At 38.3% G+C, this 18,065-nt stretch overlaps 1 protein-coding gene across 1 annotated transcript in view; it reads right to left on the reverse strand.

Moving 5' to 3' along the window:
• The window catches only part of lrp1bb (low density lipoprotein receptor-related protein 1Bb), a 245,433-nt gene that overhangs the window by 172,259 nt on the left and 55,109 nt on the right, over positions 1–18,065 (reverse strand). The window contains exons 17-21 of the mRNA XM_041807111.1: positions 14,558–14,638; positions 14,241–14,411; positions 12,819–13,001; positions 4,274–4,474; positions 983–1,228 (exon numbers count right to left, since the gene is read on the reverse strand). Coding sequence (XP_041663045.1) covers positions 983–1,228; positions 4,274–4,474; positions 12,819–13,001; positions 14,241–14,411; positions 14,558–14,638 — 882 coding nt within the window. The remainder of the gene's footprint in view (positions 1–982; positions 1,229–4,273; positions 4,475–12,818; positions 13,002–14,240; positions 14,412–14,557; positions 14,639–18,065) is intronic.

An 18,065-nucleotide genomic window follows, 5' to 3' on the forward strand; every position in this document is an offset into this window, starting at 1 on the left:
CATGTATTTCACATTTATATGCATTAGTTGCAGCCAAACCAATTTGTTGCCAAACACTTTGGGAATCAACACATTAAAGTTTTCAATTTCCTGAAAAAGTAAATACATGTGTAAGTAGTCTCTATGAGAAAAACATTCTGTAGGCCCTCTAAGAAGACGCTGAATCTGGTCTAGTGGCAAGTCCTGAAGCTGGAAACTAATCTGCACACTGAGCCACTCTGGCCCCTTCCTCTGAGATTTAGCTCAAACAGTTTGATTATTTCTGCTTCTGAGAAATATTCATCAAGACTGAAACTAAAGAGAGAGAATCAACTCTACACATACAAAAAAACACTAAGAATAAGCTGTCTTTAACACAGTTCTCCGGGCTAAATCACACTTATGAGAACAAAATTTAGCAGAGAAAATGGCATTAAAATGTTGTCCTTGCTTCAATGACACTTTCGGTGATGTGACCAATTCAGCTGCAGAGAAGATTTGTACTTCCAGATCTTTTAGTTACTGAGATGTGCAAATGAGGAGAAGGAGTGGACTGGACATTAAAAACAACAATTCTAGAGTTTTTATTCAGTTATCGGTAAGCTGCAATGTAAATTTAATTTTCTCGAAGCTACAAAATGTATGATCCCAAGAGTGCTGAATGTGTGAAATGTTTCACTCCGTGTGTGTTAAAAGGTGCAGCTGGCATCAATCAGCAATAAAGAAGCAACAGATCAAAATGGCTCGTAAAACCGAGGTTAAAGAGCCACTTTGGGGCCATTGCATCTCCAAAAAGATTAATTAACAGAATCTTTTTGTCGAACTTAAATCATGATACAGTACACACACATTTATATAACACAAATTTAGGGTTGAGGTAAACTCCTGCAAAATGAAATAAGTAAGAAAGCTCTGCTTTGTGAGGACAGATCAAATGTAGACGTAGCAGCATGACTGAAAATGCAAGATGAAAACAAACACTGAAAAAACTACAGCCAACTACCTGTACTGTGACAGCTGTCTCCATCTGGGTCAAGCATCCATCCTGGATAACAGGAGCACTTCACTGTGGTCTTGTACTGCTCACACACTTGGCTGCACTTCAGGTGACGGCTGCAGTAGTCCACAACCTCACAAGTCTTGTTGCTCGAGTCCAGGTGAAGCCCAGGGGGACAAAAACATACAACCCCCTTCCCTGGTGCCACAGTGCACTGGTGACTGCAGCCTCCTCTGGCTACAAGACACAAATCTGGGATATAAAAAGAAAAAGACACTGAGACTATTCAGATGCTTGAGAAGAGATGAGAGGGTGTGCTGGCATTGTAAGATTTGAGAATCTGACTTTACTGCAGATAAAAAATGCATTAATTGGGTGAAATTGACAATGTTTCATGGCTGAGCATCACAGGGAAAAATCTCCGACTCAGGGCAGGAAACCATGGAGAGACACAGAGTGTGTTCACATTCTTTCAGATAAAGGTGGTTATAATGAAAAGCTTTCCTGAAACCATCTCTGTGGTTTATACCTGTGAGTGAATGGCTTTTATTTACATCACTACTTCAAAAGCACACCAGGAAAAAAGAGCAATGTGAATCATTCTTTTTAAAGTGATGAAGAGAAAGACATTTTTAACCTTGTGTTCTTTAATCTTGTTAAAAGTTGTTTTCTTTCAGGCCCACATGCCTTTTTTGTTAGAACCCACTGGGTCGAGATGAAAGGGTATACAGGTAAAAACAATTTTGGTCCAACGTCTCTTTCCCCACTGTGATTAAGACAATGGTTTCAAGGTGGGCAAGAGCAGCCTTGACTTTCTCAACAGGGGGAAATGGAATATGTGCTCACAATGGTTAATGGGGGGTATGGGTCCTGCTGAGCTGGTGCAAATCAATCAGACCCTCAAGGTCCCTCTGAACACATAATTGTCTATGAAGAGGCAGAAGCCTTTTTTTCAGCTATGATAACAGACACTCAAAGGTCCTGTAGGGCCCCCCTGAGGCTTGGTTAGTGATGCTCTGGAAAATGAACCTCCATGTTTACACTGCTCACTTCAAGAGATTAGATGACTGGGGCTAGTCGCATGAGAGCCTTCTCTTCCCCTGAAGGTTGCTGGACAAACACTTCCACATTTGCCATCAACAGAAATCTAGAGTAATTCTTCATGTTCTGTCCCTTTGGTCTCTGAGACAAACACATACAGGTCTCTCATCAGGCTCTAAACAGCTGATTTTGAGAGAGAGGATGTAGCAGGCTCCCACTGGGACATGTTCCTCACATCTCATGGTATAAGATAAGATAGAAAATCGAACTAAGAGTTAGCACAAGAGCAGTGAGGTGCTGTAATGGTAATTTACAGGTACCTTTCCAGTAAAACTAAGAGGACAAGAGAGTGTTTTTATCTATTCCTAGAGCCACTTCTCAGAAAAAAAGCTTCCATTGGAATACATTTGCACAGAAGAGGAAGCTGAAATTTACATTTGCAATGCTTTATTTTCCCAAAGACTAATGTCGCCAACTTCTGTTTCTCTTCTTTTAAGTAAAATGATCCTCTGAACAATCAGATAAATACACAAAGACTAATTGTAACACATTTCTAACAGTCAAAGGCCAGACAGTTACTCTGATGTAGACCCCGACCGATCAATCGGTGGGCCGATTAATCGGGCCAATTATAGCGTATCACAGATTAATCAACATCGGCCAATTAACTTTTTTTGCTGCGTGGGGATTTTGTCGCTCTGCTCCTGTGTGTCCCTGCTGAACTCAACCCGAGTGCCTGGCCCCTCCCCCTCACAAACAAGCAGCTCTCTCTCCCCCACTCACGCCCCGTCCACACAGAGGCGAATTCAGGAGTATATGCAAAACTTTTTTTGTCGTATCAGCGTTTCATCCACATGGAAATGGAGTTTTGGGTGACTGTAAACGATACATTTTGAAAACGGGTCCCAGAGTGCATAAATCCGTAAACGAATGTTTCTTCTCCATGTGGACGGCTATCCGGATCTTTTTTGAAAGGAATGTCGCACACAGTGTAGCTCTCTGAAGACGCCTGCACAGGTCCGACCAAAACAAACATGGAGGACTACAGGGTTGCGTTCATGCTGCAGAAGCTACCGGGCTTGTTATGGCTTTAACAGCAAAATCTGACGCTCCTTTATCACCACCGCAAAATGCATACACCATATGTTCTTAAATCCAACGTTGAGAACAACCAGAAGGGCAACTAGAAGAAAGTTTGTGTCAGTTTTCTGTGAGCTTCTTCTTCTCTTTTAGTGCATTTCCGTGGCAACAATACAGGCTTGGCATATGCACTAGTGTTTTCAGTCGTTTAAGTTGCATCTTTGTGAAATAAAGATAGATGCAACTGTTAATTCACATGCCCACCATTATCCAATAAAAGACTATTATTCAGCATTTTAACATTGTCCAAGTTGAATCTTTGTGAAATAAACAAAGATAAATGCAACTGTTAAATCAGTATATATCCTGTGTATATCAATGTTCTTATTTCATATATTGACAGATATATCGGTTATTGAAACCCTGCTTAATGTTAAATATCCTACACTCTCTTACTGCTTAACCATATCTTAAATACAGTAAGGAAGCTCACTGTAGTAAAAGCCTCAGCTCATGCACATTTGCACTCATTAATCTATTAACTGTAACTTAAATCACTGCAGTAAAATGCCTCACCTCATGTGCATAATTGCACTAATTATTCTATTTTCCATTTTAATTAATAATTTCATCTATTTACTGTACTCAAATGCAAGTAATTTATCTGTTCACTGTAACTCTAATACCATAAGAAGGCTCTCTGTGGTAAAATGCCTGATACTCACATTTGTACTAATCAACCAACCAACTTAAATTATTTCAACTCATGTAAGTCTGCCCACATCCTTGCATATTTCTTATATTTCTGATTATGTCCAGTCATACACATTCTTCTTTCAGTCATGTTCATAAAAAGAAAAATCTTGATGACGTAGATAATTAAAGAGGTAATAATAAACTTAACTGGCTTTCACAGAGCCCTAAACCATGACCTCTGGGCTAAAATGAATATCAAACCACAAGACAGGTCAGTACTTCAGCTCAAAATCTTGAGGAGAACCTTTCCACAGGAGTGGATGCCGTAGCCATGTATATGCAGCATACAAATGTCCCTGGTGGTTATGGTGAAGAATTGTATTGCCTGCAGTCAGATGTGTGTAATGTTCTGGCTTCCCCATACATTTGGCTCTGTAGTGTACTGGAGTGCACAACGTATAGTGACAGAAAAAACATTACCACATATGGGTCCTTCATCTGAGCGGTCTGGACAATCCACTTTGCCATTGCAGATTTTATCAGGAGTGAGGCAGATAGAGGTGTCGTTGGCACAAGGGTACTTGGGTGGTTTACAGACCGCAGACTCACACGACTCTTCATCTGAGCGGTCCTCACAGTCAATATCCCCATCACACACCCAGCTCTTTGTGATACATTTGCCTTTAGAGAATGAGATATGGAGAGATCATGAATTACAATAAATAGTTCAAAGTTTCACTGCAGTACAAACAGCATTATTTCTCTAATAGAGCAAACCATTGTCTTTAGAAATGCAGGGTTCTCATTACTGTTTCCTGCCTTAACTAGCTGGAATTCATAAACAATATTATGCTTACATTCTTCACCTTAGGGTAGACAAATGTCTCATAACCAAGTTGCTTAATCACATCTTTGAGATAAACATTTGAAAAGTAAAATGTTTGCTCTTTCAAAGAGGACCTAAATCAATCTCAAACTCTTTCTCTGTTGTGTGCTAACCGTCTGACTTGATGAAAAAATCCACACAGGATCAATATTCCCTGCGCTGAGACCTACACTGGAGTATAATTTGTAATTCTCTCACTGTGCAGCCTAGAAGGAGAGAGGTGGAACCACTAAGGGGGTGAGGAAGAAAACAATCCAGATGTCAGGAGGCCTCTTTTCTGCACACAGGTGAAGATAAGGTCAGAGCATATTGCATTTTACTGTTTTTCCATCAAAGCTCCATGATGGGGTTTTGACATCCCACTGGCTTATGCTTTGTGTTGGATCAGTGGGGGGTGAAAGGACTAGTGCTGGTGTGAAAATTCAGTGTTTGTTTAGAGTTTTCTCTGCGTATGTTATGAACATGCTCAGTGACATGACATTCAAGTTTGACTTTTGTCACCTTTTCCTGTCACCAATTCCACAGATGGAAAGTAAAGCATTTTGTTGCCTGAATGCACAAAATTTCTCATGCATAAAATATGGATGACACTTGGAGCCAATAAAGGTTCTATTCTAAGTGTTGTCAGAATGTTTGTGTTTGTGGTAATGCAAATGGACAAGGAGGGTAATCATTTATATAACTGAATTAATCACAATTCTAATGAGCAATTCACCTAAAGTGACACAAAGAGGAAAATTCCACAGTGTCTATCTAATGAGTTTTATACACTTATGTGTCTATAGAAAGGTAGTGGATGAGGGTGAGGACAAACAAAAACTCTGTTTTAGTCTGGCAGTCACAATAACAAAAGCAGTAGAGTCCTACTGATTTGGCTTATCAAGAATACATATATAACACTAATAGTTATACAGCATAAATAAGTCATTTAAATGCTGAATGAGCGTAGATCTGCACCATGCTTTTCTAGTCTTTTGCTCAAAATACTTATGCACTACATGTCATGTTCAGTCTATATTCACACACATACCAGGGCAGGGATTACATTGTAAAAACAGTGCATTCCCACAAGTCTGGCACTCATGCTGCAGGAGAATCCTGAACAGGAATAAAGCTGTTTTAATGTGCTACACATTAAAGAATTTCTCTGTCTTTGAAAACTAAAGAAAATATTGGAATTACAGTAAAAACTTAGATAGGAATGGTCACATTTTAAAATTAATATAAACATTTCAGAGCAAAACCCCACATATTGTATCTTTAAGTGTCTTGCCCTGGGACGAATGCTTGTGTCTGCAGGCGTTGGGGATTAAACCCCAGCCTTTCCAGTAAAACGACAAATGACTCCACCTACTGTCGCCACAGTTGCCCAGAGCTTAAACATCTTTTAACTGATCATCTTTTTTTTTAAACCAGCATGTTCATAGATTTCTTCATCCCAGAGCTGCTAGCTTCTTTTGTTCAAGTTTGTAATTCTTTTTTCACTGCTGATTTTAAAAATATGTTGAATAAGAGCATTCTTATTCCTTTTGTTTTTGATTCTCATAACAATTTTATTATTAACACTATTGTGGCATATTGAAAAACATGTTGAAGTGGAGTCTTGATTTTTTTTAAATTAATTAATTTTTATTTTTTTTTAAATATTGAAGATAATTTTCTGTGTAGAAAAATAAGACACTGGAAGTGAAAAAACATTAATAAATAAAAATCTGCATTTTCTAGACTGAGTGTTTTGATTGTTTTTACATCCAAGTTAAGGTTAGCCATAAGCTCTCAGACTCAGTAGGCTTAAGACTGAGGCTAAATTCCAAGAATTATTCATCATAAAACTGAAATCTGCACTCAGCACTGTACTAACAGAACATTTTTTGCATATGATTCTAGCTGAATCAAAAGGCTGGGTTGATTTTAAGGTACAAGCTCAAAGGTTGTATGGATTTTGAACAAGTTTAGCATATAGTGGTAAAATGTGGTGGTTTGCAGTTTTTGGTTTTATTTTGTTGACTTCCGGTTTGACCACTTCCTGCGTGGAGTTTTTGTTCTCTTTTTACAGAGACTGGGCACCCTCACTTGCACTGATTCTCCCGGCTCCTGCACACCTGTCACTCATCACTGCAATCACCTCCCTGCTCTTAAGCTCTGCTCGGTGGCTTCTCCAGCACCAGATGATTCCCACTCTGACAAGTGGTATCGGCCAACTGTTAAGTGTAACTCTGAGTAATTCTCTAGTGATTGTTCTACGTGTGTTTTCCCTGAGACTAACCCTGCCTTCTCCTCCGTCCTTTCCAGTGCCTCCATGAGCCGCTAGTGCTAGCCCAATCTCTGCCATGCTGCCGCACTCTCACCCCAGATTCACTCTCAGCCTCGCTAGCCCTCACCTCACGTGTGGAGCCCTCTCACCGCTGGATTCCCCTCACTCCCCGGACTCTGGATTCCCCCTTCCCTCCACTGCCTGTTTCCCCTAAAGTAAATCCATTTAACTGCTCTGCCTGTCTGGTTCTGCATTCTGGGTTCAACATTAAAACCGCGATCATCAGATCTTCACAGTAAAAGCCAGGAAAAAACATTTTTGACATATATTAAAGACAAAAGATAAGGAGCTGAGGGGAAGTGCATTCAGTAAATAATGAAGACAGTACACTAACTATTTAAAGTTAACCTCTGAAATAAAGTTCATAGTATGTAAAAGAAAGCCTTTTTTTAACAGATGGGAAACTTGAGTCACTGGTTGACCAGAAGGACAAAAAATATGTGAAATTCATTAGTTACAAACAATTAAAGCCATCCTTTTCTATAAACTTAGTGACAAAGTTATTTTTAGTGCAGCAAGTTTAGCCAAGTTTGTAAATTATTTTTCATTGTTAAAAAAGAAACGGAATGAGTTTTTGTTTTCTTTGAACTTGATGCTGAAAAGGCAATCTAACTATGTGTTTGAAAAGCCAAAACATGTTGTATTAAGCACAATTCATGTACTAAGCAGAGACTTGTGCATCAATAATGCATCTCAAATAAAAAAAAAGTATATGTGAAAAGCAGGTTAATGGAACTGATGGTCAAGGGGTCCACACTGATGGGCAACTTAGTTAGGAAAGGCCTATAGAAATAAAACTCAGTGAAGTGGAGAGGCGCATACAAGTAAAGAAAAAAATATTTGTCACTAAAGCAAAGCAGTATTTGCTGATTACATAAGTACAGTGATTGGACAATTGTTCTGTCTGTCAGATTCAGTACAGATCAATTAGAGTGACAAGACTGAATAAAGAAATGCTTCTTATGAAAACTGTTGCTAAAGCTACACCTGAGCTAATAGGTTCACTGGCAGCAGTCACTGCTACTGGCATGCAATGCAACCAAATCCCTGTCATAACTGTCACAAACTCACGCTCAATCAGGTCTGGGGAAGAGAAGAAACATCTTTCCCACTATGAAAAGCTTTCTGTGCAATTCTTTGGACTTCTTTGCTGTTGTTTCAGTAAAGAAATATAATTCGGTTGAGATAAAACTGTCACTATGGCTCCATCCGTGCTAATCGCTCCACAAGCAGCCATTGTGTATACCAGCTGACAGTACAACTAAATGCCACCAATAACTTTGGCAAAGTTATACTGAAGCAGGTTGGGAGAAGAGCAGAAACATCTGTTCCAGCATTTAAATCCTTCAAATAAATAACTGTGCACCAGCTCTGATAAAACTGCAGCTTTACTACAGCTACATCTGAGTTTATCACTACACCAGTAGCAGCCATTGCTATCAGCCGCCAGTATAACTAAACCCTGCTCATCCATGGATTTTATTGATGACAGACATGGAATCTGGCCAATCCATTTGTTTTGCAAGGTTACTGTTGCATTTCATCTTTGTTATGAATTAGTAATTAGGGCAAACATGAAATCCAGAGCTGTGCAACTTAAGGCTTTAATTTGTGCAGAGTAGAGAATTATGTTTAATTAAATTCTATAGAAATAACTAGAAATAATTGTGTTATACCAAGAAAATATTTTTGAAAATGTTAAGCATATTATCTTAAGATCTACTTGGTCACAGGAACACAACCCAAAGGTCCTGGGGGTGACTCCCTGCTCCTGCAGTCACATAATAATAATGTGTCTTTGGGCAAGACTCTTCACACTAATTTTCTCCTACTATTGTGTCAGTGTTGTGTCAAAGTGTAGATGTGGATGTGTTAGAATGAGATCAGCTAATACTGACGGCAACCTCTACCCTTAGTGTGTGAATGTGAAGTGAATGAATGGATGAAAAAAATAAATAAAAACATCCAGCAAACGTCTCATTTGAGCCTCATATCAGTGTTCAGGTGGGAAACTATCTGGAAAAAGAAAGGATGAAATATGTCTTTTAAATTTCCCAATCCATTTGAACTCTCTCAAAGCCATCTTAAATATTGTTAGAGAGGGAACTCTGTTCTTCTTGAGAGGACAGAACAAAGTGCACCAGTGCACAGGAGGGTGACACTGTAGAACTACACTGAATAATAATTGTGTGGTCTATCCAACCCTTTTCCATGCAGCATTGCGTTCATTCTTGATAATACTGTCCAGGGATGAATGGAAAACTGTGGAGCTAAAGACAGAAAGAAATGAAGTCTTTGTCTGACCTTCTCCTTTCACAGGCTAGAAGAAGCCGAAAACTGACTGAGTACATGGGGAGTTTAAACAGGCCGTTTAAACGGTTCGTCCTAATTGGTTGAAAAGAACATGAAAACTTGGTTGAATTGCGAGAATGGAGAGTGGTTAATCCTTTAGAGGCTGTCAGACAGTGAAGCCTTTGTGGCAGCTGGCAGCTTCATTTGTAACTGATGCACACAAAAACTGTTCATGAAATGAAGGAGGTCCTCTCCTTTCTTAAAACTTTAACAAAGACTTAAGCATGGAGGATCTTTTAGTTAGCATTTGTTAAGAATATTTTGCTTGTGAGAGTTCTCATTGACTGTGTTTACATGACTTCAGTATCCCAGTTATGAGTCATATCCTGGTTTTTGTTTACATGTGCAGGGAGAAACCTGGTTATTCGTACATGAGAAATAGTAGTATCCTGGTTTCTGATCACTGAATCACATCTGTGCAGGCATCTGTGATGTTTATTTTTACAACACAATCCGTGGCATTTTTTAAAATCTGAGAGAAAAAGACCACTTTGAACTATTTTAGGCTTAGTGCAAATAAATTTCATTATCATCATCATCATCATTATCATCATCATCGAAGATACAGTATTCACCATGTACTGACAACATTCCAATTCTTATGAATATGAGGCAATTATAGGTATTATTAATGACTAAGAATAGAGAGTTTAGCAGAAACTCCAAAACAGAGCTAAGCAATCCTGCAAGTTACTGTAAGTACTAAATATTATGTGAAAACGCAGGGAAAATTTTGGGAAAAAATTGCAATTAGACTCTTTTAGCAAATCCTTCAGCTCTAAAAGGCACACACCAGATGTTCTTAGATCCACCCTGGAGATATTATATCAAAATAGATTATACACATGCTCTGTAATCTTCTTCTCTCTCTTTTTGGTGGTTCCTAGTGGTGGGCGTATCGATCCTAAAGTATCGATATATCGATATTTACAAAGTACTCATTTGGTATCGAGTACTTTTTAAAGGTATCGATATTAAATGAGTACTTTAAAAAACGTCTAACCATGCACCCCATCTGTTTGTTTGCAGTCGCTCTCATCTGTCTGTTGTGCCAAAAGTCCACTGCTGCACTGTTTTCCGTATCACGTGACTTTGGCAACCAATCAGATAGAGCAAACACGCACACACACACTCAAGGCATCAGCACACACATTATTCAGAGTCCTCATGTCTGTATCAAACTGGCGAGAACGGCAGTAATAAACTGCTGCAGCTTTGTGGAATAACTTTCCACAAAAATGCAAAGGTGAGTCAGCATTTTCAGTGTCTAATAAGTTTTTATCTCAAAGTTATAAAAAACTGATGCATGAAGAGGATGTTAGAGTCATGTCTAATCTGCACCGCTCACTTTCAGACTAAAGACATTGATGGTGTTTTTTACTGAGCCAAAGCCACAGCTAGTGCTGTTTGTCATAAAAACCAGGAAAGAAAGTTCTGTAGCTGACTCTGATGCATGTTCGATTCATTTTCATTGACTTTGAGAGTGTACTTATAAATCTGTTCCTCTTCATTACTGTTCACTAGTTTTTCTCCTATAATTTGACTGCCTTTTCCAAAAGTTTAGAAAGTTGTTCGCAGCATTTTCTCAAACCACACACTGAATAGTCCACGGATTAATTAACTAATTTAAACAGTCTAACCATTAGGTTAGGTACAGTGGGGAAACAAAAAAGATAAAACAATTCCCATATTACAAAAATATATAAGTTAAAATCCTGCTTTGTAATATGTTTTACCCTGAATATTTCGTTAGATAGTTAAAGATAACTCGGAAAAGAATTAGTTCTATTTATTAAGACTGATAAATAAATGATACATTATGTTTTTATTAGCCTTATTTATATCAATTTGATAATCATGTATACTGCTGCTTTTATAAGTAAAAAGTATCGGTATTGAGTATCGGTATCGTTGATACTGGTCCTGTATTTACTTGTTATCGGATAAATATTATATTTTGCAGTATCGCCCACCACTAGTGGTTCCGTACTCTTATGGAAATTTCCTGAAACAACCTTGTGTTTATGTTAAACATTTTTAAAATGTAACGGAAAAAGTCACATTTTGGTCTTTACTTTTAGTCCAAGCATTCATTCTCTAGCATGAAACTGGTACCACGGCAGCGTCATTCATGCACTCTGCTAAACCTGCTTTCTACAGCTGAGAAGCAGAAAAGCTACAGATGCTTTGTATTTTGACAGATTAATCCACAGTGCAGAAAAAGTATGGATTTTGAATATCCAAAATTAAATTTCATCTTAGTCTAGTTTTCATTATCTTGATGAAAACAACTCTTACTTTTTGTCAGTTTTAGTCATCACAGATTCATTTTTGGCTCTTCTTAGTCTAGTCTTTCTCATGGAAAAAAAGCCGTTGACAAACATTTTTAATCATAGTTTTAGTTGACAAAATTAACGCTGCTCTTTTTCCAGATTAAACTACGGTCACATTTCATTAATGGCTAAAAAATCAAACTGTTCAGTTCACCGTAATAAATACGAGCGTGTTTAGACACAAGTAAGGTCATACGGGTCTGCTGAGGGTTAGGGTTATGGAACCAGCTGTCTCTCCACCACACATCCAGAATATGTCAAAGTATCTGAAGTTAAATGAACAGCTACATTTGTCGCACCTGTACAGGTAGTCTACAGCTGAGGGAAAATGGGATACATATCCTCTTTTCTTTTGGAGTTCTCCAGGTAGCTAAACCGGGTTTCTCAAGACCAGGACACTGGCCTATCCCAGATTTTGACAAGGTATACATGTACAAACAGAAACCCGTATTGTAAAAGTTTACACAAATTAACGTATTTAACCCTTATTTGAAAAGATTATGCCGTCTGTTTAAAAAAAGGATAAACTGGGATGGTAAAATATTAGACCAAACTGCTAAAGTTGCAATTTTCACTCTTGAGTTTTTAAAAAATTTTCCTATTCTGTGATGTAACTCCCTCACAGACTTCTGGTAATGGAAAGAAACAGTAAATGTATTTCAAATAAATATTCTACAAGTAAATAAAATACAGTTAATTATCAAGTCTGATTGTTTTCTGTTTGTTAATGTGTGTTGACGTCCTTCATGCTCAAAAAGGTTCAACCAAACCACCACAGAATTAAACTTTTACATTTTTCTCAAATGGATGATGCAAGGTTTACTTACTGAAATAAAATACAAGCTGGATTAAGTTTTGTTGCCTAAGGATGGGATTATATACCGCAGACCAAAATGATCTGTGTCTGATGACTAATGAAGAGTTTTAGTCAACACTATAACAGTGTCTGCGCGTGTCAGATTTCATCTGAAGCTTTTGGAAGATATTTTAGAGCAACATAAAAACTGTGACAAAACATAATGGTGATTCATAAGGAAAAAGGGAAGCTCACTCTTTGCAATATTCTATATAGACTAGCTGCTGTCAATGTAAATTCAATTTCTGATCTTGTTTTGTTGTTCAGAATATTGTTTTTACTACCTGTATCTTTGCAGGTAAACTTGGCCTTGGGGTCACACATCCTTTTCGTGCCCTCGCAGTCTTTTTCATCACTCCCATCTTCACAGTCCTTGTCTCCGTCACATCTCCAGCGTTCCGGGATGCAAGTCCCATCTGCGACACAGTGGAATTCCTCTCCACTGCACTCAATCACAGATGGCAGCACTAAAACAACATAAAAAAATGCTTTTTCACAGATCTACAGCACTCTGTCATGGGCACAGGCACAGGAGTATTGAACTATTACTTTATAAGACATCTTTTTATTGTTTGCAAACTTTTATCTTTCTAAGGAGGGCACTTGTCAGCCATAGCAGGCCAGTCAGACCTAACAGAGAAGTTATTACTCTTCTAGTGTTTATGTTTTATGTCTAAGATGTGTCTGTCTTGTTTAATGACTGCGCTCTTCATTTTATCTTGTGCTGCAGTCATATATATCAAGTATACAAAAATAGTTCCCAAACATCCTTCCTTAGTGTGTGCTGGATCAGTCAGAATACCTTCTGATAAAATCTAATTCTTAGATTTAATGGAAGAATGGCATTTCTAAATATTGATTTTCAATTCATTAGGACTGATATTAAAGTATATTTTGGTGCATTTTGATATGAAAATAACAGCAGGAGAAGTAGAGCAACTCTAAACATTTCAACATATTACCAAAAATAGTAATACGACTCATTAAAGTCATGCCATGGCAAATTCAATGTAGAGAACAGCCTGAATCTGATTAACCATTTGCTTATCACATAAAAGTCAAGCCCAAATGACATTTCTTTTAAAGCCAGGGCAAAGCTAGACAGATTCAATCCCCTGAGGGGAAAGCAAAAGCAGACACGGGGGAGTGGAGAAGCCTGCAGTTCCCGTCAGGAAACAGTTTGATGAATAGTCTACACATTCTAGTGACAAGCAAGTCAGCTGTGAGTTTCTAGGAGCTTGCATGAGGTTTTTGTGGTAATTAGATTAAATGATTCAACTCCTGACGGTGAAATTCCCCCAAACCGAGACCAGATAAGATTAGTCACATGTAAGAGTAAAAACAAAGTTATCAGACTCAAGCTTGTAAATAGTAGCACAACATGCAATTACAACATCTAAATTTAAACATGAATCTGAATTATGAATAAAATCTGTGTCGCATCATTAACACATTAAAGCAGATTTAAGATACTCATTTAAGATGGTAAACCCAGACAATTAGTTAGAAGGTTGGTCTTTTAAATAATTAACAAAAGAGGAATGGCCTAAAGTAATCTGCTGCAGAGCAGGGCTTAAATAAATACATTGTGTTGCAGTATTCAGATGTCAAATAGTAATTAAAACAGCAGTAATCTAATCTAGTAGTCTTTTATGATCTGTCTTGCCACTTTAAAGCAACTCATAAGGAAAAGCAAACATTCTTACATGCAGATCCACCCCTGCAGGTGGTGTTCTCATCGCTGTAGTCTCCACAGTCATTATCACCATCACAGGCCCAGTGGTCTGGGATACAGCGGCCACTTGAGCATTTAAACTGGGAGTTGGAGCAGGACTGTATGCAGCCTACTTCATCACTGCGATCTCCACAATCATCATCTGCACAGAGTCAAAAACCCTCATGAGAGCTGTGGCCTCACAACCATGCACACGTTTCATCCCTGATAGATGCAATGTTGCTATCAGCTGGCGATGAGCATTATTGTTTTTTATGATAATTACCTCCAAAACATTCTCTTCCTTACCTGAATCACAATGCCACTGCAGACTGATGCATCGACCGTTGGAACAGCTGAACTGGGTCAGAGGTTCGCAGGTGGGGAAGGCTGAAAGGTGTGTTGAGAGGTAAACACAACAAATAAAACACCAGTCCAACTGAACATGCTTGCATTGCAAATCCACACGTTAGTTATAAGGAACTGCCACAAAGAAATGCACAAAACCCACATTATGAACTAAGCTGTAATACTAAAGAGTAGTCTGTCTTCATATAATTGGAGATTGATCAGCAGTGCATTTTAATGTTAAAGGAAATGTTATTGATATTGTAAATGGGGGTTGAGTTCAACTAAATCAAAGCCTTTCATGAAAAGAAGAGCTGTTTATGACTCTAGCACTTTTGAAGAAATAAAAAAGAATCTATAATACACTTCTAAATGTAGCATTATTGGTTTATACATCTGGATATAATTTCAACAGTGGGTGGTTGTAGTGACTCTGGACAGAAGAGGAAAATAAAAGTTGAATATTGATGGATATTCCTCTTTGATTAATGCTTTAGATAAATAGGAACCTTGCATAAATGTGTCTATTCACTATTTAATCGGTTTTCCTGTGTCCTCTTGCTTTACATCATTTCTTGATTGCACCAACACTGAAACAGTCATTCCACCGGACTTGTTTGTGTCATTACGCTTATAAAATAAGTTAAAGGGGACGTATCATGCAAGAATCACTTTTTTTTAGGTTTTTCAAACAGAAATACGTGCCTCCGGCCTGTCCACAATCCCCTCAAGTACCAGAAAAATCCATTACCTTCCCCTCTCTTTCTCCACCTTTCAGAAAATGCGTGCTGAAACAAGCCATTCTCAGATTTCCCCTTATGATGTCATGTGGGGAGTTAGCACCACCCCCCAGGTTTGGTTGGTCCTCCCTGCTTGGAAGAAAGTTCCACCCTGGTCTTCTGATCCTCCTCTCAGTTGCACACTGAGACACTAGATAGCTCAGTGGGTTACAGTGTTAATTTCTTCCACTTAACACTATGACTAAAAATGTTCGTCGACAGCCTTTTTTTCCATGACAAAACCTAGACTAAAACTAACAAAAACAGATCTGTGATGACTAAAACTGACAAAAACTAAGTTTAGTTTTTGTCAGGATGACTAAATCTAGACTAAAATGTAATGTAGGTTTGACATACATTCAAAATCCGTGATATTTCTCTACTGTGGGTAAATCTGTCAAAAAATAATGCAGCTGTATCTATCCTGCCTCTCAGCTGTAGAAAGCAGGGACCCCAGGTTTGTCAGAGTGCATAGAACACTCACTAAAATGTGAGGACTTTTATGGACTAAAGCTAGACTACAATGTTAAACTAGACTAAAACTAAATAGGATAGAAATAACTAAAATGTGATGAAAACTAAAATGCATTTCATTTAAAAATAAAACTAAGACTAAAACTAAAAATAGCTGCCAAAATTAACACTGGTGGGTTACCCTGCTGACTTTGGTCTGGGAGGTTGAAGGTTCAAATCCCAATCAGTGCATAATCCAAGCACAGTTCGGGCCCTTGGGCAAGGTCCTTAACTTTGGAGAAAAGAGTCTGCTAAATGATAATATAAAATCAGGAGAGCTACATCTATTTCCTGAGAGGGGTGTGGTCAGGGGCGGAGTCAGACAGCTCATTAACATTTAAAGCCACAGACACAGAAACAGCTCATTCTGAGAAGGGCTGAAACAGAGGGGTTTTTACACATGCAAAAATCCAATACTGGAGTGTTTTTTCTGCAACAGACTTCACAGGCATGTTTTGGGGACCTCAGAGACCAATACAAACTTGTCTCAAAGGGTAAAATACGTCCCCTTTAACTTGCCAACACAAGCTGGGGATACCGAATCAATGCTCCCCTCAGAGGTCAGTTAATCACTTTTCAAGAATCCATGACTGCTATTTCTGTGCTATTTTGGTCTAGTTATAGAATCAATATTGTCTTCCAGTGCCACAGTGACTATAGAAATACAGGTTCTGCTGGATTTTGTGCATCAGTGACTCGTCAGGATTAACACCCAAAGTCCTGTCAGATATCATTCTAGCTTCCAATTCTGAGATACTGTATCTACAGTACTTTTCAGATACCCTAACTGAAAGCCAGAGGCTTTATTGACTTCAGTATAAAATGCAGTACTACGTATGAATTGATTTGTTGGCATCAGCTCCTGCTGTCTAGACCACCTCAGGTGCTTTCCAGGAGACGTACACTATCTGTATCAGACGAACGTCGTCTATATTTCCCACAAATGTGTTAGGTCTCAGTGACAGCACATGACTGGCTGGAATTTAACATTCATTAAAAATGAAGCATGAGCATCCATAAATAATGAAGGTTTCAAGTAAACAGTGAGCCCGGCAAAAAAATGGAACAGTGGCATCCATAAATAATGACGGAAGTAAACAGAGAGCCCAATATGAGACACTGTGTGACAACTACTAAACTACTGACAAACAAAATCCAAATTAGCATCAATCTCGAAGGCGGCCACCACTGAGCTTCAGGTGTTCCAAAACCCACAGTCGCTGCACTGGAGCTAAGTGAGCTGCCAGAGCTTCACAGTAGAGCGCCTACAGAGAAGTAATGCCTGAGGAAACTCAGACAACAGTATGGGAGAAATATGTTTTGCTGCACAGCTTGATTATGATTGAATGAAGCCGAGCATGAACTTTAATTACTGCTTACACCCTGGCTGTTTGTGAGTGCGTACTGGAGCAGCTTAGGACACACAAAAGAAGGCTGAGGCGAGACAGGAGAGTGCAGGGTTTGGCAAACATCAATCACTGTAAAAAGCTGCTTTAATACACATAGAGATAAGAGGGGATCTTAAACCTTTACGTCTATCTTTTAATTCTATGCTTGTAATTCATCCGTTTCAACCTGCTGCTGAAAACATACTTTACAGCTTAAAATGATGTTTTCTTCTGAATAAAAATGCTAAATATAACTTCAAAGCTCAAGCAAGCATGGTGTGCCTTTTTTCATTTATGTTTCCTAAGATTAATCCAGAACACAGACCACATTTTTTTTAACTGAGAGTTCTTTAAAAACCAGAGACATGACTTAAGAACAGGGAACTCATAAAAATATGCAGTTTACCCTGCTCCACCCCTAGAGTTATTGCCGTCATTGGGGACATGTCTACTTCTTGGTCAGAAGAACAGAACATAAATAATTTAACCTTTAACACTAGGCTTAAACAAACGCATGTGAAGAGACTAAAGAAGTTGAAGATATAAAAAATGCAGTAATAATTAAGTGTTATACAATATGTGATCCATGCAACAAGGACATTTGTCATTTTCTGATACACAAAACATAACAGTGCTTAATCTCCAGAGAAAATGTAGGATTCAAATTTATCTTAAAATTCAACATTTTCCTGAAGTTAAGAATTTAAAAAAATTGCACCCAGCACTGTTCAAAATCCTGAATAGAGGGTATTCACATTATATCACATCACAGAAATGCCTGCAATGACA

Source organism: Cheilinus undulatus, linkage group 15 (assembly GCF_018320785.1).
Source record: "Cheilinus undulatus linkage group 15, ASM1832078v1, whole genome shotgun sequence".
In the NCBI taxonomy this organism is placed as follows: domain Eukaryota; kingdom Metazoa; phylum Chordata; class Actinopteri; order Labriformes; family Labridae; genus Cheilinus; species Cheilinus undulatus.